The sequence below is a fragment of the Bombina bombina genome, chromosome 9 (assembly GCF_027579735.1).
Source record: "Bombina bombina isolate aBomBom1 chromosome 9, aBomBom1.pri, whole genome shotgun sequence".
Lineage (NCBI taxonomy): Eukaryota > Metazoa > Chordata > Amphibia > Anura > Bombinatoridae > Bombina > Bombina bombina.
Window position 1 is genome coordinate 153,026,108 of NC_069507.1, and position 23,909 is coordinate 153,050,016.

A 23,909-nucleotide genomic window follows, 5' to 3' on the forward strand; every position below is an offset into this window, starting at 1 on the left:
ATAGCGCCTCATATAAGTTACAAATTGATATTAAGACACCATTTAATCAACTGCAGTTTTGATACGTTTCTAATGTACGTTTCATGACAAGATAGCTGGTGACTGACCAATTCATTTTTCAGACTGCTTTTAAAATGTGTTTTTTTTAGTAGAATGGGCTGTTTTCAGATTCAAAAACATTCCAATAAATCAGAAAACAACCATTATAGTAGTTTTAAAATTGTTTTTCAGTGTTGACTCATCACCTACTTTGTATTTGTGTCAAATTAGTGCAATTAAAATCATAAGCTATATAGGCTAGTATTGTACATTGCTATTCTTCTTTCTCTCTGAACATTTTATTTTTCTACAGGTTCCGCAATTCAGGGGCCACCAGGACAAGCAGGCGCTCAAGGTCTACCTGGTCCACAAGGTCCTCCTGGTCCTCCTGGTGCTACTGGACCTACTGGACTTGCTGGACCTTCAGGCCCACCAGGTAGGATTGTGTTTTAGCATACTTCTTTCTTCAAATAGTTGAAAGACTTCCTCATTCATTTGAAATGGTTGACACCTTCCTATGATTATAATGAAGATATACTCAGAAAATGAGTATATTCATTATAGGTGTTTGCAAATTTTTATTGAAAATCCCATGGGCACAATGACCTTCCAAACATTCTATATTTTATTAGATTTTTGTGGATGAGAAGCAGAAAGATGCTACCTATGCTAACTTTTGTGTTTAGCCTTTTACTAGTTATTCAAGCCTTGTAAATATATATTGATTACTGTTTTTTAAGCATAATGCTACTCAGTCATATCAGAACCAACAGCTCAATAAAAAGGTCTGGATATGATCCAAGGCTTTAATTTTGTTTAATGATCTCCAGGAAAACATCTGACAAATAACAATATAATTATTTGTCCATCATAATGTTGCTGTTAAGAATTTGCAGATATTTTGATTCTTTCTTTTATTTTGTGATCACTCAAAATGTCTCACTGTTGTTAGGATTATTTTAAGGTCTGGGTTATGTGTAGAGTAGGAGTAATGCCTTCAGACTATCTCTACCACTCTGTGGGCTAACTGTTCTATATATAATTGTTAAATTGACCCATTTAATTGTTCAAATTGAGTTATTTTGGTTTTTATTTTCAATACCAACAATTGTATTGGAAATCCAACAAACTCTATAAGAGCAAATTCATACATAAGTACAAACTGTTTATATATATATATATATATATATACAGTGTATATATATATATACAGTGTATATATATATATATATATATATACTGTATATATATATATATATATATATATATATATATATATATATATATATATATATATATATAATGCTATATTAAATGTGCTGTAGATATTAGTATTATTCTAAAAGCTGTATTATAGATCACATTTTTAATCTTTCTGCCAATTAGGGGAAGGAAAACAAGGACCCCCTGGCCCACCTGGACCTGCAGCTGTTATACCTCCACCAGGTAAATACATGTTTAATATAGTTGCTTGAAATGTATAATAAAAATGCAAATAGCACTGATAATATATTTTATTTTACATTGTTCTTTCTGTAGAAGCACTTTTGCCAAGCCCACCTGGCCCACCTGGTCCTCCTGGTCCTCCTGGTACACCTGGACCTAAGGGAGACCAAGGTAAGTGAGATAATTCCCTTGTTTGTAACATACACAATATGGCCAAAAGTATGTTGACACCCCTACTAATTATTTACTTCAGGTGTTTCAACCACACCCATGCTAACAGGTGCATAAACTCCAGCACATAGCAACAGACAAACATTGACAGTCCAATGGGTTGTACTGAAAAGCTCAGGGACTTTAAAAGTGACACTGTCATCTTTGCCACAAGTCAGTTTGTGAAATCTCTGCCCTACAAGATCGGCCTCGGTCAAATATAAGTGCTATTATTGTGAAGTGGAAGTGTCTAGGAGCAACAACAGCCCAGCCACAAAATGGTAGACCACTCAATTCAGAGAGTGGGACTGCCAAGTGCCGAAGTGCGTAGCGAGTAACACTTGGCTATCATCTGTTGCATCGGTCAAAACAGTGCTCCAAACTGCCTCTGGAAGCAAAATCAGCACTACAACATGTCGGGGGCTTCATAAAATGTGTTTCCATGGATGAGCAGCTGTATACAAGACTCACATTAACATGTACATTACAAAGCTAGAGTGGTGACTGTTGTAGCTCCATAGGGGCCAATTCTATATTAATGCCCATAGCTTTGGAACGGGATGTCAAAAAAAGCTCATATAGATGTGATGGTCAGGTGTCCACATACTTTTGGCCATATAATGTATATACCAAAATATTAGTTATAATATAAACCAATGGAAATTATGTCAAAATAATATGGTAAGAATAATAATCTATTTTTCGAATATACATTATATGGCCAAAAGTATGTGGGCACTCCAATTTTATGTTGCCTCTAATCACAAACATTCAGTCATATTGCTTTACATTTTAAACTGGAATATGGCAAAGCCTTTGTTTTTCATATTTTTTCTTGTTTTTTTAATCTTCCAGTCTCATTCTCTCTGTTTTCATTACTAATTTACTCCTTCTTGCCACCAATCTGACTTTAATATTATTTTTTCCTCCCTTCCTTACTTCCTCCCTTCCTTCCCTCCCTCCTCCCTCCCTCCCTTCCTTCCTTCCTCCCTCCCTCCCTCCCTCCCTCCCTCCCTCCCTCCCTCCCTTCCTTCCTTCCTTCCCTTCCTTTCTTTCTTTCTTTCTTTCTTTCTTTCTTTCTTTCTTTCTCCCTCCCTCCCTCCCTTCCTTACTTCCTCCCTCCCTCCCTCCCTTTCTTCCTTCCTTCCTTCCTTCCTTCTTCCCTCCCTCCCTCCCTCTATCCCTTCCTTTCTCTCTCTCTCCCTCCCTCCCTCCCTTCCTTCTTCCTTCCTTCCTCACTTCCTCCCTCACTCCCTCCACCCCTACTTCCTTCCTTCCTCACTTCCTTCATCCCTTGCTTCCTTCCTCTGTCTTGCTCTACCCCAATTATATTTCATATATATATATATATATATATATATATATTCTACCTCTCATTATCCTTCCGTCTTTTTTTATTTGTAATTATTTTTGCTCAGCATTCTGTCTTTTAATTCCCCTAATGTTTCCTTCCTTTGCTTTCTCCCTCCACCCTTTCTTCCTTCCCCTTGCTCTTCCCCACCCTCTTACCTTAAATACTCTTTTTAATAAATTATTTTTCTATTTCTTGCTCTTTCTGGCTATCTCTCAATGCCTTCTGTCATTTTTGTACAAAACTCTCGTAATACTTTGGCTTTACTTATTTTGATCTTCTTCACGGCTCTTATTGTTTTCCTCATTTAACTAGCTGTATCCTGCAGCATTACTCACTGGTGATTATTTTTTTTTTTTCATCCTTTGTGTTTAGTGAGGAACTGTTAATGACATTTTCTCATTATCACAAGCTCTATAGCAAGAATCACTGTGACTGTGTTTAACTGATCATATTGCTTTAATACTTAAACAAAAAACAATAAACAATACTAAATAATAACCACAAATAACATGTAGCTTAATATTAATGGCATATTATATTATTACCAGGGTGCTTAAAATCATATGCAGCAAATTCTGATTCTGCTCTGCCCAAGTAACCCTTTTATCATTACTTCATAACAGGTGACTCAGGTTTACCAGGACTTAATGGAGCACAAGGACCACCCGGACGCGATGGTTAGTTCCTATACTTTTATAATCCTTTTATTACTTGTTTTATTTTTACTTTTTTTGTGAATGGGATATTAAATTAACAAGAAGTTGTGTAACAATTCAAGTATTTTTGTAGATTATCTTTTACTTTCCCATGTGGGTGTAAAATACATTGAAATAGATTCACTAATCCCTTCCCCAGTCGTTCTAGTCTGTGTAATTTCTGTTTTACTGTATTTTAACATTGTAACTGCAGAAACTGCACCTTTTGTAGAGGATTGATAGGGAGATACAGATAGATGATAGAGAGAAAGAAAGAAAGAAAGAAAGAAAGAAAGAAAGAAAGAAATGGGCAAACGTGTTTATATTTATATTCAAATTAGAATGTTAGAACGAATGTTATTGTAGAAATTCGATTTACATAATAGAATGTTGATAATAACGAATATTCTTAAAAATTCCATTATCGAATGTTATTTACAGTTTTTGAATGTCACATTCGAATGTCACATTCGAATTCGAATATTACATTTATAAAACACAGTATTAGACTAGAAATACTATTTAGAATTCGAATATTACATTTATAAAACACAGTATTAGACTAGAAATACTATTTCGAATTTGAATGTTACATTCAAATTCGAATGTAGCATTCAAATTCGAATATTACATTTATAAAACACAATTGTAGACTAGAAATACTATTTTGAATTTGAATGTGACATTCAAATTTGAATGTCACATTTCGAATTCGAATATTACATTTATAAAACACAGTATTAGACTAGAAATACTATTTAGAATTTGAATATTACATTTATAAAACACAGTATTAGACTAGAAATACTATTTCGAATTTGAATGTTACATTCAAATTCGAATGTAGCATTCAAATTCGAATATTACATTTATAAAACACAATTGTAGACTAGAAATACTATTTTGAATTTGAATGTGACATTCGAATTTGAATGTCACATTTCAAATTCGAATATTACATTTATAAAACACAGTATTAGACTAGAAATATTATTTTGAATTTGAATGTTACATTCAAATTCGAATGTAGCATTTGAATTCGAATATTACATTTATTAAACACAGTTGTAAACTAGAAATACTATTTCGAATTTGAATGTGACATTCAAATTCGAATGTCACATTCAAATTCGAATATTACATTTAAAAAACACAGTATTAGACTAGAAATACTATTTCGAATTCGAACATGACATTCAAATTCGAATGTAGCATTCAAATTCGAATATTACATTTATAAAACACAATTGTAGACTAGAAATACTATTTTGAATTTGAATGTGACATTAGAATTTGAATGTCACATTTCAAATTCGAATATTACATTTATAAAACACAGTATTAGACTAGAAATATTATTTTGAATTTGAATGTTACATTCAAATTCGAATGTAGCATTTGAATTCGAATATTACATTTATTAAACACAGTTGTAAACTAGAAATACTATTTCGAATTTGAATGTGACATTCAAATTCGAATGTCACATTCAAATTCGAATATTACATTTAAAAAACACAGTATTAGACTAGAAATACTATTTCGAATTCGAACATGACATTCAAATTCGAATGTAGCATTCAAATTCGAATAGAAATACTATTTCGAATTCGAATATTACATTTATAAAACACAGTATTAGACTAGAAATACTATTTCGAATTTGAATGTTACATTCAAATTCGAATGTAGCATTCTAATTCGAATATTACATTTATTAAACACAGTTGTAGACCAAAAATACTATTTCGAATATAACATCTATCTAGCAAAGAACATAACTACACATACACAATATGCAACATGATGAAATTATTAATTATGAGTATATTTATGTTGCACTAGTACTTTAGTACAACATTGATTGATTTCTTTGTGATTCTTACACGTGTATAACATTTTCAGGACAAGGTGTACTTGGACCACAAGGACCTCCAGGCAACCCTGGTTCTCCAGGAGCCCCAGGAGCACCAGGACTTCCTGGACAACCCGGACAACCAGGTGAAAGAGGTGAGTTTCTCAGTTTTGGAGTAATATTTAAAAATGATTGTAATGTGCTATCAAATATATATTTAATATACTCATGTTTCTGTTTGGCAATCTCCATCAGTGGGATGACGTTAAACGTATCACATATTAAGAGCCATGTGAAATTATTTTAAATGTTATGGCTATAAAAAACATGAGTGAAATATATAACAATATATAACTTAAGATGGGTGGTCACCTGGTTATAATTTATATTAATTAATTGTCTGGATAACAGTATGTTATCAGCTAATTAATTACTAATAATCTTATATCTTAGATAAAAAGTATATACATTTATAGCTTTTACAGTCATGTTAGCCCTTAGTTCTGTTATTTCGGTAAAATATAAATAATTATATTTCTAATAAGTTTGATGTTAGTTCTTTAAATATTACTATGGTACAAGGGAAAGCACCTCTTTAAAATCCAATTAGGATTATGATACGGAAAAATATATTATTAAATATTACACCTATGGCATTTTATTGTAGTGAAACCAGATTTTATTCCCTGGTTGTATGAAACAGAGGAACTGTGAACAGATTACCAGGACAATGTTATAAGCAAGAGCAGTGGTTCTATTGATTATATATAATCTAGTATTGATAATAATTCAATAGCTCACTTTGCTAGTGGTGATTCTAAGATGATCTGGGGGAGTAGATGCACCCCTATTCATTATTGTAGTCCCCAAAATCTCAAAGCTGGCAGCTGTCCTGAATTTGGGAGGTAGCGTCATTTTAAAAAGTTGTGTGCTCTACACAGGGCAAATGGGATGATAAATATGGAAGAAGTGGAATTTAGTAAATGAGCAGAAGCAGGTATGAGGTCCCACACTGATACATTTTGCATCTGTATGTCCTTGCGCCTAGCAGGTCAAAGAAACCCCCATTAATCTCACAGTTTTAGATGCCTGGCTAGATGTATATGGGGAGTTCTATGGAACAAACCATAGCTGCCTGATTACGTTTTTACAAAAAACACAGTATAATGCCCTTGCACACAAAAATTCAATTTAGTATAGAATATATGTGTTTTTAATTCCTAACCTTGTGAGGAAATAGGAATGAGTACAAATAAAAAAGCACCAAAGTCATATATAAATAAACTGGGGGTGTTATTTGAATGATGGAAAATATATCCCAAGTGTTTCCCAAAGCAAAAATAATTGCAACCATTAATATTGTACAATAATATAGTATATAATGTGATTTAGGTCAATTTAACTAATTAGTATTAATTTTTCTAGGTGAAGCTGGAGTACCCGGTGCGCCAGGTATCCCAGGAAGCTCACGAGGTGAGGAAAGATTGGATCTGTATTTGACAACAAAACTATTATGTTTTATCTCACATGCAATACCATTTTACTGTTTACTCTTTGCCCTACTAGTGCACGTTGCCACAGTTTGGAAAATGCATTTATCTTTAGATAACTGGTCTCTTTTTTTTAGTTCCAGGTGGAAGACCTGGACAAGGAAGTCCAGGGCCTCCAGGACCTGCAGGTCCACCTGGTCCTCCTGGTCCCCCAGGTCCTGCTGGAGGCCGTGCTGCAGAAGAAGTCCAGCAGTACATTGCACAATATCTCCAAAGTAAGGGAGAGGGTAAAAATATATACATGAATGTGTCACTGAAAATGCATTAAACCTCAATATATAAGATGACATTAAATGTTAAAACATGAACCTCCATATGACCAGATTTTTAGTTCAGTTAAATAGATATGAGATGTGTTTTATATTTTGTTTCAGTAATAATATTATTCTGTAAGGTCTCACATTATGGCTTATAAACCTTGTATATTTAGAGTGTTTGCTAAAGGGACATAGGCAGTGCTGGTTCCCGAAAACTCATTATGAGGGGAAAACATTGTTGGATTCGTAGGTTTTTTATGGGTGGGGACAATGTGGGTGGAGATTTAGTTATGGGTGTTTAATAGGCAGGGGGAGTGGGAGTCACAAGTGTTCTGAGAGTAGAGCCAGGTGGTCTGGAGGTGTAGTTAAGCCGTTGTGGGATGTGGCCTGCCTAAAAGGACAGGAAATGGAATTTTGTACATATTTACCCTCCTCTTCAGCCCAATGGGGGTTCAAAATAAAAGATTGGGTTTGCTTTGCCCCCCCCCCCCCCAGAATCCGCCACTGGAGCATAGGAGTGTAAAAAGAAAATGTGAATGCATTATTGTGTTTCTGCATTTAACTATGTGTTTAGTTGTTTAGTCCTTTCAAACATGTTAAACACATAACTAATGTCAGCTCTAGAGCAACAATGCACTAGTGGGAGATAGCATAACACATCGGGTGAGCCAAGAGGCATGTGCATAGCAACAAATCGCCAGCTAGCTCTCAGTAGTGCATTGCTGCTCCTGTGCCAAAGTTAATTTGATAGTAGAAGTTACTTGAAAGTTTCTTAAAATCACATGCTCTGTGAAAAAAACATGAAGTGTTAATTTATCTTTTATTACTGTTTAAGGAGCATAATCTAGACATGTGCGATTCGGTTCGGTCCGAATCGAAATTCGGACGAATTTTGTTGATTTCGGAGATTCGGATCGATTTGAATTTCCGAATTGCGGTAGTGCAGAATCTACCGAATAAATCCAAATCGATTTGAATTTATTCGGTAGATTCGGATGGATTCGGATGGCCGTGTATTACACTAGTATTGTACAGTATACTAGTGTAATACACAGTACATCCCACTTAACACTGACCGAAATTCCGAAATTCCGAATCGATTCGAACCGAATCGAGCTGAATCAAACCGAATTTCCCACGAATCCGAAATAATCTGAATGAATCCGAAACAAATTATTTCGATTTCTTCCGAATTCGAATTGATCCGAACCGAAATTCAAATCGGTCCAAATCGATCTGAACCAAACCGAATTTTTTGACGCTGCACATATCTAGCACAATCATGGATAATTTTATCTAAGTGCGCTATTTTAGATGTCATGCGTTAAGTCTACATAGTAAATATTTATAGACATATATGAGCTAGCCTAGAAATGTCTGTAATTATCACTTGTATTTCATAAGACGATGGTTTTACATGCCACTTTTAAATGTCTTTCTCATTATTATATAATAATGTGACATTTTTCTGTGTTGAGCAGGTGAAAATGTCAGAAATTATTTGGTTGGACCCCAAGGGCCCCCAGGACCAAAGGGAGACAGTGGGCAGGAATTGGATTATGCTGAATTGGCAAGTCGTGTTATGAGCTACTTACGAGGTAAGGGGCTGTTTCCAGATGAGACAGCATCTTAATTTATCTTTTATACACCGCATTGATGTTTTATGTAAACTATTTTTCTTAATTATTGGGCCAATTATTTAGTTTCAAGGGGACATTAAAAACGGTTAAAGGACAGTGTACATTAAAATAGTTTTTTTTCCTTTATATATTTTCAAAGACTTGTTATACCAGCTGCAGAGTATAAAATGTATGATACATTGCATTTTTAGGTTTATTTGTGTATATGAATTAGCTGGTTTTGTGCTTTTAAACCACAACCTATTGAAATGGGTTGAGCTTGCAGGTAATATCAGAACTCATTATGTTATCACGTTGTGTACACACACAAGCTTCCTTATCTCATATTTGCCTAGCAAACCAAAGCTCAATACTTAGAGAGGTTGAGGACAATGGAAAATTAACGTTTTATTACTTAACTATCCTGCAACCCACTGAGAGTGTAATTTTGTCTACTGGCTGTGTTTACACAGCTTGTCAATAACTTGGATGTAAGACCAGAAACTTTCAGTATAGGTGGGGATACCACAGGCTAAATAAGGTATTACAAATGCCAAAATAAGGGTAAAGGATCTACTTGTAAATCATTTATTACACTTCAACAGGTAAAATGGATCATTGGGAAAAAATTTAAAGGGGAGAAACATTTTGGTTAAAATGACCCTTTAAAAATAAAGAGAAAATGCTGGGAAATGTCTTTACAAGTGTGATTCAATGTATTTATATTAACATAAGAGTTAGAATAAATTAGCCCTATTTTTACACATCCTTTGTGCACACATCTGGTACATCAGCACATGCGTCTCAGTCTGCTCAGTTTGTCTAGGGAAGTGCTTATGTCACAACATTCCAAGGAGTATATTTATTAAGCAGTGGATGCTGCTTTCTACCCCGAAGTTTCAGGTCCGCCAGAAATGTAAGTTAAAGGGACACTAAAACCCAATTTTTTTTCTTTCGTGATTCAGATAGAGCATGCGATTTTAAGCAACTTTCTAATTTACTCCTATTGTCAAATTTTCTTCATTCTCTTGCTACCTTTATTTAAAAAGCAGGAATGTAAAGCATAAGAGCCGGCCCATTTTTGGTTCAGGTGCTGGGTTTTACTTGTTTATTGGTGGCTATATTTCAGCCACCAATAAGCAAGTGCTATTCATGTTGCTGAACCCAAAATGGCCCGACTCCTATGTTTTAAATTCCTGCTTTTTAAATAAAGATAGCAAGAGAATGAAGAAAAAATTGATAGTAGAAGTAAAATAGAAAGTTGCTGAAAATTGCAAGAAAAATTTGGGTTTAGTGTCCCCTTTAAGAAGCAGCGGTGGTAAGACTGCTGGTCCCTAACTTCTCCTCCACCTTTTAGGTGGCAGACAGAAATCATCCTGATCCAATACGGGATGATTGCAAACCTCCTGCTAGCGGCCCGCGAATGTGCAGGGGTGGCAATTGCACAAGCATTTCTTGTGAAATGCTTGGGCAATGTTGAATGCCGACAGCATTATGCTATCGGCATTTACCGATGTCGGGGCAGACATGATTCGCTACAGCGAATCATGTCCGCCCGGCACTTGTTAAATCTGCACACAAATGTGCATGTGCCATCTTACTGCATTTTCAGGATTTGGTTGCATGGCACAAATGGGGAGTGGAAAAAGAGTTTCTGTTATCAGTGTCCTGAAAAACTAGAAGTTTAGCTAACAAGTCTTTCCTTTTTAAACCATGTTTATTCCCATTTAATTCAAGATTTGACATGAGCAAGGCAAATGCATTTAACAACGGCTTACACATGTTTAGTTTCATATGTTCAATAGGTTGTTTGACATTCACTAGCCCAATGGATTTCAAATCAATAAAATTTGTTTTTACTTACAATTTGTACAATTTGATTCTACTATATTTGTAACCTAGCAATCATGAAACCATTCATTTATAAATCTCAATAAATTCTGTATATTTAAAAAAAAAAAAAAAAAAAAATTAATATAACATGCTAAGACTGAATTGTATACATTTATTTTAAGTCACAGTAGCTCTCAGCTAACAACTAACATAAATTTTGCAGGATCTGGGCTTACTTCCACTGATGGGTGGCTTACAAGGAATATAGGACCTGGAATTACCTATGAAGAAATCTTGGCTATGTTGCAGAGTAAGTTTAATAACTACTAAAGTGTAGCTAATCTCATTTAAATATGAGCCATGATATATAATCTTAAAGGACCAGTAAATACAGAAGATTTGCATAGTAAACAAATGCATGATAAAAAGACAATGCAATAGCACTTAGAGGCCTATTTAACAACGGTCTGTCGGACCTGATCCGACAGTGCAGATCAGGTCCGACAGACCTCGCTGAATGCGGAGAGCAATACGCTCTCTGTATTCAGCATTGTACCAGCAGCTCTTGTGAGCTGCTGGTGCAACGCACGCCCCCCTGCAGATTCGCAGCCAATCGGCCGCCAGCAGTGGGGTGTCAATCAACCCGATCGTACTCGATCGGGTTGAATTGTGGATATGTCTGTCCGCCTCCGCATAGCAGACGGACAGGTTATGAAGCAGCGGTCTTTAGACAAATTTAAGTTATGTCTATTTCCACTCCTCCTGTATCATGTGATAGCCATCAGCCAATCACAAATGCATATACGTATATTCTGTGAATTCTTGCACATGCTCAGTAGGAGCTGGTGACCTAAAAAGTGTAAATATGAAATGACTATGCACATTTTGTTAATGGAAATAAATTGGAAAGTTATTTAAAATTGAATGCTCTATTTGAACCATGGAACTTTAATTTTGACTTGAGTGTCCCTTTAATGTGATCAAAGAAACATTGTAGACATGTTTCTATGTGAAATTAAAGCCAGCAGGAAATCCATGCTTCATATTGCAGTATATGTTGGCATTGGTAATAGGAATAATAACTACCACAGTTACACTGGTAGATAAGGCCCAGCCTGACATCTGGCAAGGGTGGGGAAAAAGTAGGTTTATTGGGCACAAGAATACCCATTTTACAATTAATTTAAAAGAATAAATGTCTACAATGTTCCTTTAATATCTGCATGTAAAATTGGTAAAAGGTCACTGGTCATTTTTTTGTTTTATGTTGGGGTCAGAATTCATTACTCTTATGGTACATTTTGGGCTAGATTACAAGTGGCGCACTAACGTTAGCATGTGAGCGATATAGAAATATCGCGCCAGCACTAACTTGCGCTCATATTACAAGCTGAAAGTAAACGTGACCACACAAGTGCAAACTAAATTTGCGATTGACTGGTTAGCATTACTGAAGACCTCGCGTAAAGGGTTTAAATACATTTAAAAATACTTCTACTCTCATATATACACTATCTAATAAAAAGACGTATAAATATTATTAAAAAAGTTAGAAGGGTTCAAGGCATATATGACAAGGTGTTTGACTGCAAAGTGCTGTAATGTATATATACATACATATACATGTCTAAATATGTTTATACATGTATATATATATATATATATATATATATATATATATATATATATATATATATATTATATATATATATATATATATACAGTATATATGTGTGGGTATACATTTGTATTTAGGCATTTATATGTTTATATATATATATATATATGTATATATATATATATATACACACACATTGGAGCCATTTCCACTCAAATACCAAAATAAACAACACATTTTTAGTCAATATAAATGATTAACAATGTGTTTTAGTGCGTTTTTACTGTAAATTTTAATGTTCTTAACCTAGGGGGAAAAGGTCTATGTATTTTATATATATCTGTATATGCCCATATATTTTTAATTTATATACATATGTATTGATATATATTTTACAAAATAATAATTATATATATATATAATATATATATATATATATATATATACATATATAAATATATATTCCAATAAATAGAACATTTTCTTCTATGTGAAGAACATTTGGATGTATAATATACATAATTCATGTTGGGTATAGTGCACTTAGTTAAATGCGGTCGGATAAGTGTGTGAGCGATAGGTTTTTTTTTAATTTGCGCTCTCCATTAAAATCTATGGGGAGAAGAAGTTATCACGGTCACGATATCCGAAGTCCAAAACTTTCAACTTTTTCTAATACGCACACTAACATGCACGTGTTTAAAGTTTTCTCCTGGTGGTGTTTGCACGAGAACAAAGGCGCAAAATTGTGCGCCACTTGTAATCTGTCCCTTTGTGTTAGGCAACATTGTTTGTGGGAAAATTTTTAATGTATTGTTGTGTCCCTTTGTTTCTGTTCTCACATATATTACCATTATTCAGCTGATGTTGCTAATATATCGCTTGCTTTTGTATTTTAATTATTGTCCTGCATTAACACATACTAAAAGTAATGCATCTTTTTCTAGACTCTGGACTAACGATTGGTCTTCCAGGACCACCTGGTCCACCTGGGCTTCCTGGATTGCCAGGATCTGCCTATGGTGATTTAACTGCTTTACTCCAAAGTAAGAATTAATGCTTGTGGTGAAACTTCGGTCGGTGTGTGATAACCATTTTCTTCCCCCTTTCATAACATAATAATCTACTGTAATATTTTTAATGAACTGCATAATTAATACATTTAATAGGGTTTTGTGTATTATGTTCATATTGAATGGTTTTACAAAGCATGGGTGAGAAGATATAAGCGTACCATGGCCTCACGTTTTTTTCATATAAGATGATATTGGCATAGATTCAATAAAACCTGTTTGTGAAACTAATGTAAAGCAGAAAAACTAGTACTATTCATATGATACCCAGAGGCACAATACATGGGCCTCCCTTCACACACTGCAGCATGTGTAACTCATAACTGTCCAGGTTAACATGACCAAGGTGGCAACCCTAGCTAAATACCAACCCACTCCTCTAGAACACGGTGGAGTGCCCATGGCCAGATCCTAGTGACACCTTTGGTTTTGACCAGCAAGACTACTCTACTATAACAAAATGTAAACATTCTACAATAACAGACATTTTAGATAAACCATTTTGGCAGACATGTTTCTTTAAAAGGTACACAAATCACTGTACAATAGCATAATCAATAAATGCATAATAAAAAGACAATTGCAAAAGCACTTAGTTTGAATTTCAAATGAATAGTAGAAGTAATGTAATAGTTATATTTTCCTTTCTAATGCATCAGTGTGGCAGTCATCAGCCAATCACAATGTTCCATAAACTTAGAACATGAACTCGTTTTTTTAACAAGGCCTCTTGCAACCCTCCCAAATGTCTATGAATCTAACCAAAAATAACTTGCATTATGTATGCCAATTTACTAAAGATTCATAGCTGGACCAGTTATATAAAGAGAAATAGAGAAAGAGAGAAAGATGGGGGCGTGGGGGGGGGGGGGGGCGCATATACTAGAATTAAAACGTCCTGAAAGGAAATAAAACAGTGAAAAAATAAAAAAATCTGGCAATTTTTAAAAACAAATACACCACATATGCAAACGTGTGATTATACATACAATATGATTGTAGTCCCAAAATAGGGTAAGTGCCAAGCACTTTCCAGTTTCCACAGAGTTCATGGGAATCCACTAAAAGATGATGCCTGCACTCCTCCTCGCAGATTAATCCGTATTGAACTATAAGAGACGAGAGAAAAAAAGGAACAGAGGGGGCGCCTCAATGTGCAGATCAACCAAACAGGTGAAAATCAATTACTTCAAATGCCAAATGGGTACTCACATTTCAGAATAGCACCCTTATGTGCTAGTAAGGTAGCGGACTGATATATTAGGGCGTATCAGCTCACCCACTGGTCCTGGTACTCCCAGGCTGGATGTATTCATTTACAACACACACACACTTACGTGCTGGTAGACGCAGACTGATATATAGGAAGTATTAGCTCATCCCACTCTAAATGCTCCCAGCTCGCAAGGTCATAGAGCGAAGAGGAATAGGTATCCAAATGTGCGTTCAGGATGAACAAGGGAAATATAAGGTGCTACCCTACTTACTAACTTTGTTTCTATTAAAAACAATCTATTTAAAAAACGAAGTAGTGATAAAAAAAAAAAGGTGGATAGTCCATATATGCCCCCTCTCATGCAATGGCTGTTCACTTGCACTAGAGTGGCCATTTCATCAGGCATCAAACAGCCCACACTAGTGCAGAGAAGTGCGTTGCATAAAGGGGGGCATATTTGGATACACCTTTTTACTTGTTGTTTTTAAATAGATTTTTTTTAATAAACAAAGTTTTTTTTAAGTAAAGTGGGTAGCACCTTATATTCCTTGTTCATCTGAACATACATTGGGATACCTATTCCTCTTTGCTTATGACCTTGCAAGGCTGGTGAGCATTTGGAGTGGGGTGAGGCTGATACTCCCTAATATATCAGTCTGCGTCTACCAGCACATAAGTGTGCTTGTTATAAATGAATACATCCAGCTAGGTGTACCAGGAGTGGGTGAGCTGATACGCCCTAATATATCAGTCTGGGTCTACCAGCACATAAGTGTGCTTGTTATAAATGAATACATCCATCTGGGAGTACCAGGAGGGGGTGAGCTGATACACCCTAATATATCAGTCTGGGTCTGCTAGCACATAAGTGTGCTTGTTATAAATGAATACATCCAGCTGGGAGTACCAGGAGTAGGTGAGCTGATACGCCCTAATATATCAGTCTGGGTCTACCAGCACATAAGTGTGCTTGTTGTAAATGAATACATCCAGCTGGGAGTACCAGGAGTAGGTGAGCTGATACGCCCTAATATATCAGTCTAGGTCTGCCAGCACATAAGTGTGCTTGTTGTAAATGAATACATCCAGCTGGGAGTACCAGGAGTAGGTGAGCTGATACGCCCTAATATATCAGTCCGTACCTACTAGCACATAAGGGTGCTCATTTGAAATGTGAGTACCCATTTGGCATTTGAAGTAATTGATTTTCACCTGTTTCGTTGATCTGCCCCCCTGTTCTTTTCTCTCTCGTCTTATAGCTGGACCATTAGCTCAGTAATTCCCATTGTGCAGACCTTGGACCCCCAAAACGTTTCCATAAAGTCTCCTATAGCCTGCTTAGTTTCGCCACAATTTTATTTATTGTATTATTAGTCTTAACATGATGAGCAGAATACAGGAGCAAAAGTTAGGTTAATTAGACAATATTCAGAAGCACCCTTAGTTCCTTCACGGTAGCGTTTAAAGGATATCGCTTTTATGACCCAATCCCAGGCCAAAAAACATCACCAAAAACTTTTGCAAATAGAGTGTCCGGATCAATACAAAAACATTGCTGAAGCTTTTTTAAGCAACCAAGCCCAATACTTTTAAAACAGTTCCATCTTTATTGTATACAAAATTAAAAGAAAAAATTATGAAGTAAAAGCCAGCCCGTCATCTAAGGTGTTTTGTTTAACCGCTTGCTCAAAGACAGCTCATTTACAGGAAGAAACAGATTACATTTAAATCCCCTCTTTCCACGCTGTTTGCTCATGAACTGGAAGTGATGTATCTGACCCATCCACCAATCATAAGCAAGTATCGTCACATTAGCCCAATTCATTCTAACAAATGTTTAATTTTTTCTACACATCTAATACTAAGTTAAAAAAATTGCCATAATTTGTTGCCACTTATTTATTTGTATACAATAAAAATGAAAATGTTTTAAAAGTATTGGGATTCCTCATACTTAAACATGGTTAACGTAAAGAAGGGCTCAAAGCTTAAAAAAGCTTCAGCAATGTTTTCAAAAGCTAAACCTAGAGAGATATGAATGCACCTCAATGACGAATCCCACAGAATGCCGAAATGATCATCTAGTGTTGCAATGTTGCTCATTCAGAGGAGGATTGCCTGGTATTTCATGGCTGGACCAACCTTTTTAGGCAGGATCAGAGTAATATACATCAGGAAATTTCTCCTCTTTGAAAAGCACAATTTGGCTAAAAGAGGCTGCTTCCAGCTGATGAATCCACAAAGAAAAAGCTACTGAGGTGTTGTTTTTTCCTGGTTAATAGCTTCTCTCTCTGTGTACAAGAGTTAGGCTTACCTTCAGTGAATTAATAGGAGTCATAATGGAAATTTATATAGGACAGGGCGAGGAGCAGAGGTAATATACAGAGAAATGGGAATGACCTATAATATTGTGTAAAACTTGTTTTTGAAACTAATAACTCAGTGATAAAACTTGCTGCAAAATCACAACTGGATTTAATAAATAAATAAATTAATAAATATTTGGACCTGCCCCTGAATACAGCTGCAAGATCCGCTCCAATATAATCAATGGAGTTGCATCTATCTTGTAACCATTGACTCCATAACACATAGAATAAATTACATTGTCAATAATAATAGCATAGAAAAAATGCCTTTAAACCATTATTAAATAAAAACAATCTGAAAATAAATCCTTCTATAAAACAGTCCACTTTTATATAAGCACAAAAGAAAACGTGAAAACAGTTAAAAAAAAATGAAATAGTAATACAAGGGAGACATAGTGAGTTTGACCATGTGAAAAGATACTTCACAGTGACAATACTGTCTTTATGAGATCTGAGAGGGCAAATTGGTCTGTTGCACACCCACCAGCCATACAAATTATTCTAATGACTTCAACTATGCTGTCTTTTTTATCTTTCCTAATTGTAAATTTTAGTGGTACGGCTGACTGACTAACGCCTATTGTTGAAAATGGAAATATTTTCATTGTGTACAAGGTCTTAACATAATTCTGCATATATATTATTATTTACAGCAATGTTATTTATATTTGTTTTGTTTTTTTTGCCAGCATCTGAGTTCAGAGGACTTGTTGGACCTCCAGGTCCACCAGGTCAGCAAGGACGACCAGGCACACCAGGTCGTCCTGGACCACCTGGACCTATGGGACCACCAGGTGCATCCACAGCCAGTTTCAGCACACAGGACATTGCTACTTACCTACAAGGTAAGCTATAAATATCTCTATTCCCTGATCTTTCATTCAGAGATTTGATATATGTGTGAGATAAAGGAGATATTCATAGTAAGCAAGGAGAATGATAATACATTCTGACAGTACTTATTGTTTTTTTCAAGGTTCTGGATTTGTTGGAGGACTTGGAGGACCACCAGGACCACCTGGCCCCCCAGGTCCACAAGGTCCTCCTGGAGATGGTGGAAGCCTGGTTTCATATGCAGAGAATATCCATGGTGAGCGATTCCGTACTGAGCTCATTGAATATTTGACAAGTAAGTATTTTTTTTTTCTTCTCTAGTGTCTATGGAATTTTGTATTTAATTGTTGCACTTCAAAGTCACTATTGATTCTTATAGTGTAAATCTATAACACTCAATAAAGTACGAGGGGACCCACATTACACTCACCATAATGCTTTGCACACAATCAGAACGTCTCCATTGCAACATCACCAAATAAGAGTATACAAAAGGACCAAAAAGATTAGCTCAACCACTCAGAGTACTAAACATACAAATTTCTGTAATAAATATACGTGGAATAATATATGTCAAGAAAGGTATGAAAGATCAAATGTATTTGTGCTGTAACATTCAAATGCTTACTGTAAGTCTAGAAAAATCAACAATTGTATACTAATATTACCATTTCAAATGTCTTTTTATTCCCCTTAAAAAGAATGTAAAATTGCAAATATTCCAGATAAACACTTGCTCTATAGAAATATTCAATACTTTATTGAAGAAACAAAGTGATAATACATTTGCTGCATTATCATAGTGGAGCAAGCTTACAGTATATTGCCTGAAAAACGTTAAAGGGACATTAAACACTTTGAGATGGTAATATAAAATGATAAATCATATTTATATAAAAAAAAGTGTGCAATATAATTTAATTATTTATTTTGTACCCCTTTCCTGTAATTCCATTCTGAAATTGTGAGCTTTTCAGTTCCTGTTAAAAATAGTAGTGCACAACACTGTTATATTCCACACAACCATTGGCTGCACACTCTAGTGAGCTATTTAATGCTGTCCCTAATTGGCCACAGCAGAGAAGGTAACCTAAGTTGCAACATGGCAGCTCCCATTGTTTTATAGATACTAAAACTTTACATTTTTCTTTGTCAATATTTAAGCAACTAATGAAACTTTACATGTTATTATCAGACTAATCTTTTCTTTGAATGCTATTTTCCCTTTAAATATAATAAAGGATTATGGGTTGCCAATATTGACATTTTTCATTATGATAGTACAAAAAACATTAATATATGACTTATGGGTTAAAAAAGTAGCTCAGGAAAGGTCATTTTTATTAGTATATATACTACGTTTGACTTGATACTTAAAAAAAAAAAATCTTCCTAGGTGACAATATTCGCAGATATATCTCAGGACCACCAGGGCCTCCTGGACTTCAAGGGTTAAGAGGACCTAAAGGTGATAGCGGAGTGATTTCTTCATCATTATCATCAGGATCATCATTCTCTTCTTCATCTTCATCATCGTCATCCATAGATTATAATGAGGTGGCAGCTCGGGTTACAGAACAAATACAGAGTAAGCATGATTGCACGAATATATACAGCTCTAATGTTTTGGGAATTTTTTTTTTATTATTAGCACATGATAAGATTTAAAGAACATAAACCTTTCAAATAATTAAATTAATTTAACACCAATTAAATTAATGAAGTACAATTCAAAGAACTTTAAAAAATGACTTTCCAAGAACATCTTCAACATATTGTTTAATATGAATTACGTTCTTCAGTGTTCCTAGAAGCAACTTGAATAAATCCTGTAAATAGTAGCAGATATGTGCAAAGATGAGTATAAAATATCACGTAAACATTTCTGTGTAAAAAAGGAACATATGCTACCTCCAGGGGTTAAGTCCTACAAAACAAAGTGTTGCAACTCACCAAGACTTCCACCCCCTCACAATTAATATTGTTTTAAACACACACACTCTTACATACACACACACACACACACTGTATTTATATGTATATAAATTATACACTTTGGATAATGAAAGCAAATAAAAACCAATGAAGGGTTGAATGGTTGCCTTTGAGTCTGAGACTCCTCCTCTGACAAAGAGTCTCACCCACATGGTGCAATAGTCCTATTTTTGATGATGGGAGCTAAATAACCCCAGAGCAAGCCACACAGAAATGTAAGCACTATGTGTTCCACAAAGTGTGGGGTGATCACACAGCAGGACTGCTGACAGGCTTACATTTAGTGTATTGTAGGAAGTGTTACTGCCCATTACTAGAGGATCTCACTATCCCTCTAACCAGACTGTGCTCCACCTCCTCCCACCAGCAGTGTTTACTGAAGCGTTTCTGTTCTCTTTCCAAGGGGGAACTTAGTTCCACATGAAAAAATAGTACAGGAACTCTGTTCCCATGCATTACCACTGGACTTGACCCCTGGTTACCTCAATATTTCCTCTGTAACCACATCCCATTGTAGAGAATATTTAAGTGTCCAATCCAGATGCTTGCACGAACATTAACTATTACATTTTGTGAGATCATAGTAAAATCCAACTAGATCACAGCAAAGCAAATTTTACCATTATTTACCATTCAGTAAAAATAGCTGAATGGTAACTGCTCATAGTTACTCTGCTGAGTTGACCCTAGCTTTAACTACAGAAAAATCCAGGTGCATGTAAAGCAAGTCTTTCTCATAATTGTATCAGGGATAAATATGATTTTTTTGGAATAACAAATTGTCCCTTTAAATGATAAGGTAATGGTAGATGACTTTTGCTTCCAAATCCTAATATTTATTCTTTGTTTTATAGATGAAGGCATCCTAGAAGATATAACATTGAACCTTGTGAGATCGAGTATCCCAGGTCCTCCAGGACCTCCAGGACCACCAGGAATCTGCCAGATATACCAAACCCATGCTAATATAACCACTGATCTCATGGAAGTTTTCAGAGGTAAGAAAAATATCCAGCTTTTTTGAATAATTGTCATGACTTTCATCAGCATGCTTCCCAGTTGACAAGCATTTTGGGAGATAATCCCAACCCTCAATCATGCTATATACTACATAATCATAATAGCTGGGACCCCTCATTCCCTTGCATGGACCACCATATCCCTGCCCCCCAGATTATACAAGAATTTATACAAGAATTTGCAATATTCACCCCATTTACCTGGTGCTATAATTTTATTTTTAAGATATAAAATTTTTTCAATCAAATCAAAAGCTGCTTTCAGTTACAAAGAAATTAATTTTATTATTTTGTTTGTGCCATATTTTTCTTTTTTTTTTTAAATAGTTTTCTTTGGCCATTTCTCTTTTTTTTTTGATCAGTCAGAAATGTTTATACAAACAAAATACAAGACAAATCTAAAAATGTATTTTATTTGTAATTATAGTTCATGGAAGTATTCAGGGACCACCCGGTCAGAAAGGAGATAGAGGACTCCCAGGTATCAAAGGTGAGTAGTGAAGTGAAGAACTGTAGCATTAATATTATTAAAACATTCAGAATTTGCCCCCTTTTTGATCCAAAGTTTTAACAAATATTTTGGATCAGGGAAAGTTGTAAATGTATCTTTTTTTTTTTTAAATGAAAAAAAATAAAATAATATAAATAAAATATAATTATTTTTATAATTTAAAAAAAATAAAATTAAATAATAAAATAAATTAAAAGTTCCATTTAATGTGTAGTCATAAGGCACTTTCCACATCCTGACAAATGAATAGAAAATAAGCAAAAACAGTGTTTTCCAAAAATGTTGATATTAGTATAGTTTTTTATTTATTTATTCTTTTTTTTTATGTATTTATTTATTTTGTAGTATCATATAAAATATTAACACAGGCCTTTTCATTTTACAGGAGATCGTGGAGCACAAGGGTATAATGGACAGCCAGGACCAAGAGGTCCTAAAGGGGAAAAAGGTATGTGCTTATAATGTTAAAATTAAAAAAATATAAAAAAGGTAATTAATATAGCATCAATTAAATATAATTTAATGGATGTGTGCCAAAAGAAAAGCCTATACCACACGGAAGTAAACAAAGATATATATAAGCCTGTATTACCTAAATATCCACTTATTTTGATTACAGTGGTTAACAAATAACCTACCTATTGAAAGATTGTTAAAGCTATCATAGTGCAGCCCATTAGCTATATTTCTGCTCTGCTTCAAATGAAAGAATATTGTACTCAAAATTTCCTATAATGCAAATGATGGAGTGGCATATTTTGTATTTTTAGGCAGAAACAATATTAAGTAAAGGATGTTTAATTTGAAATCACAATATGTCAATATTGTTTTTGTACTTCCTACTTATTTTTAATTGTTAGGAGTATGATGAGATTTTTTTTCACAATACAGCATATTTTATGAAATTCACTTTTTTCACATTAAACAAAAAAAGGGCAACTACAGTGTACCCTTAAAGGGACATTAAACACTTTGAGATGGTAACATAAAATGATAAATCGTATATATATATATATATATATATATATATATATATATATATATATATAAAAAAAATCTGCAATATACTTTCATTATTTATTTTGTCCTCTTTTCCTGTAATTATATTCTGAAATTGTGAGCTTTTTAGTTCCCGTTTGTAATGAAAGTGCAAAGCACTGTTATATTCAACACAGCCATTGGCTGCACACTCTTTTGACCTATTTATAACTGTCCCTAATTGGCCACAGCAGAGAAAGTAACCTAAGTTACAACATGGCAGCTCCAATTGTTTTATTGACTAAAACGTCACACTTAATTTATCAATATTTTAAAAACTAATAAAACTTTAAAAAAAAATCTATCTACATGTTATTCTCAGACTAATCTTTTCTTTGATTGCATTATTCTATCTAGCATCTATTTAGCGTTTAATGTCCCTTTAAGCAAATTTCTTTAATCATTCTATGAAATATAATGTAACTTGTGAAGGAAGCACACACAATAATAATTAAAATAAAAACAGGCATAAAAACATGCATACATATAATGTATGTATTACAGTTATATTTTTTCGAAAAGCTTTATTGAAGATGTTAGCTGTACAATAATCATCATTGTTCTAAAGTTGTAGATATTTAGGCCTAAATTGGAGCACAAAAATGCAAGCTGTATATTAGTTTAACACAGTTGGCGCACAATAGATTATGCTTCAATTCCACTTGTATTTTTATACCGTTATAAAAAGTGGAGAGATAATATTTCTCATGCAAGGGATACTATGGTGCGCACTACAGCATTCGTCATTATGGTAGTGTCGTTTTTTAATTTATTTCTATAGCATATTAAGGTTTATTTGAATGCACAATTGCAAGTGAGAAAAGTTAATACTAGGTTTTCAAAAGCGCTAAATTAGAAAAATTGCGCTTAAACGTAAACTTATCCTATGACTTGTAACATGAGTGAAATGAGTACGGTACTACCTATTTGCACTATCCATCAAAAATACAGGCCATGCTTTATACGTATTGGGTGCGTTAAAACGCTTTGGTTAAAAATGTTAATGAATCATTGAACCAAGGATTGAATGATCATTGGTGGCACTTGGTTGGGCGCTAAGTAATGCGATGCATGTTATACGCACGTTGCATTCCATTTGCTATCTCACCCTTAGTATGCTACAATATTTAAACAAATGCTTTCAATATACAATATTCATAGTAATATTTATTTATTTTTTCCAGGCGAACAAGTATTTGTTGGAAAACGCAAGAGAAGAAGCATTGGAGTTTGAAATGAAATCTTCAATCAATGATTCACAAGACAATATTTTTAGGCACATAAAAAATGATTAGCTTGTGTTGAGATTGCACCGTCTTCTCTTCCATATACCTGGATAGATGTATATATATATATATATACATATACGTGAAAA

General features: G+C 34.4%; 1 protein-coding gene across 4 annotated transcripts in view; it reads left to right on the forward strand.

Annotated features, from left to right (window-relative positions):
* COL17A1 (collagen type XVII alpha 1 chain) overlaps positions 1–23,909 on the forward strand; it is an 82,643-nt gene that overhangs the window by 56,264 nt on the left and 2,470 nt on the right. The window contains exons 39-55 of one of the 4 annotated variants that reach the window (XM_053692428.1): positions 353–475; positions 1,426–1,485; positions 1,579–1,656; positions 3,673–3,726; positions 5,650–5,754; positions 7,025–7,072; positions 7,227–7,364; positions 8,885–9,004; positions 11,082–11,168; positions 13,424–13,522; positions 17,827–17,982; positions 18,114–18,266; positions 19,368–19,559; positions 20,821–20,964; positions 21,413–21,475; positions 21,882–21,944; positions 23,719–23,909. The exon at positions 23,719–23,909 is cut by the window's right edge and continues 2,470 nt beyond it. In XM_053692428.1, the coding sequence (XP_053548403.1) occupies positions 353–475; positions 1,426–1,485; positions 1,579–1,656; positions 3,673–3,726; positions 5,650–5,754; positions 7,025–7,072; positions 7,227–7,364; positions 8,885–9,004; positions 11,082–11,168; positions 13,424–13,522; positions 17,827–17,982; positions 18,114–18,266; positions 19,368–19,559; positions 20,821–20,964; positions 21,413–21,475; positions 21,882–21,944; positions 23,719–23,768 (1,733 nt within the window). In that variant the 3' untranslated portion in view covers positions 23,769–23,909. The remainder of the gene's footprint in view (positions 1–352; positions 476–1,425; positions 1,486–1,578; positions 1,657–3,672; positions 3,727–5,649; positions 5,755–7,024; positions 7,073–7,226; positions 7,365–8,884; positions 9,005–11,081; positions 11,169–13,423; positions 13,523–17,826; positions 17,983–18,113; positions 18,267–19,367; positions 19,560–20,820; positions 20,965–21,412; positions 21,476–21,881; positions 21,945–23,718) is intronic. The other 3 variants (XM_053692431.1, XM_053692429.1, XM_053692430.1) reach the window with 3 other exon arrangements.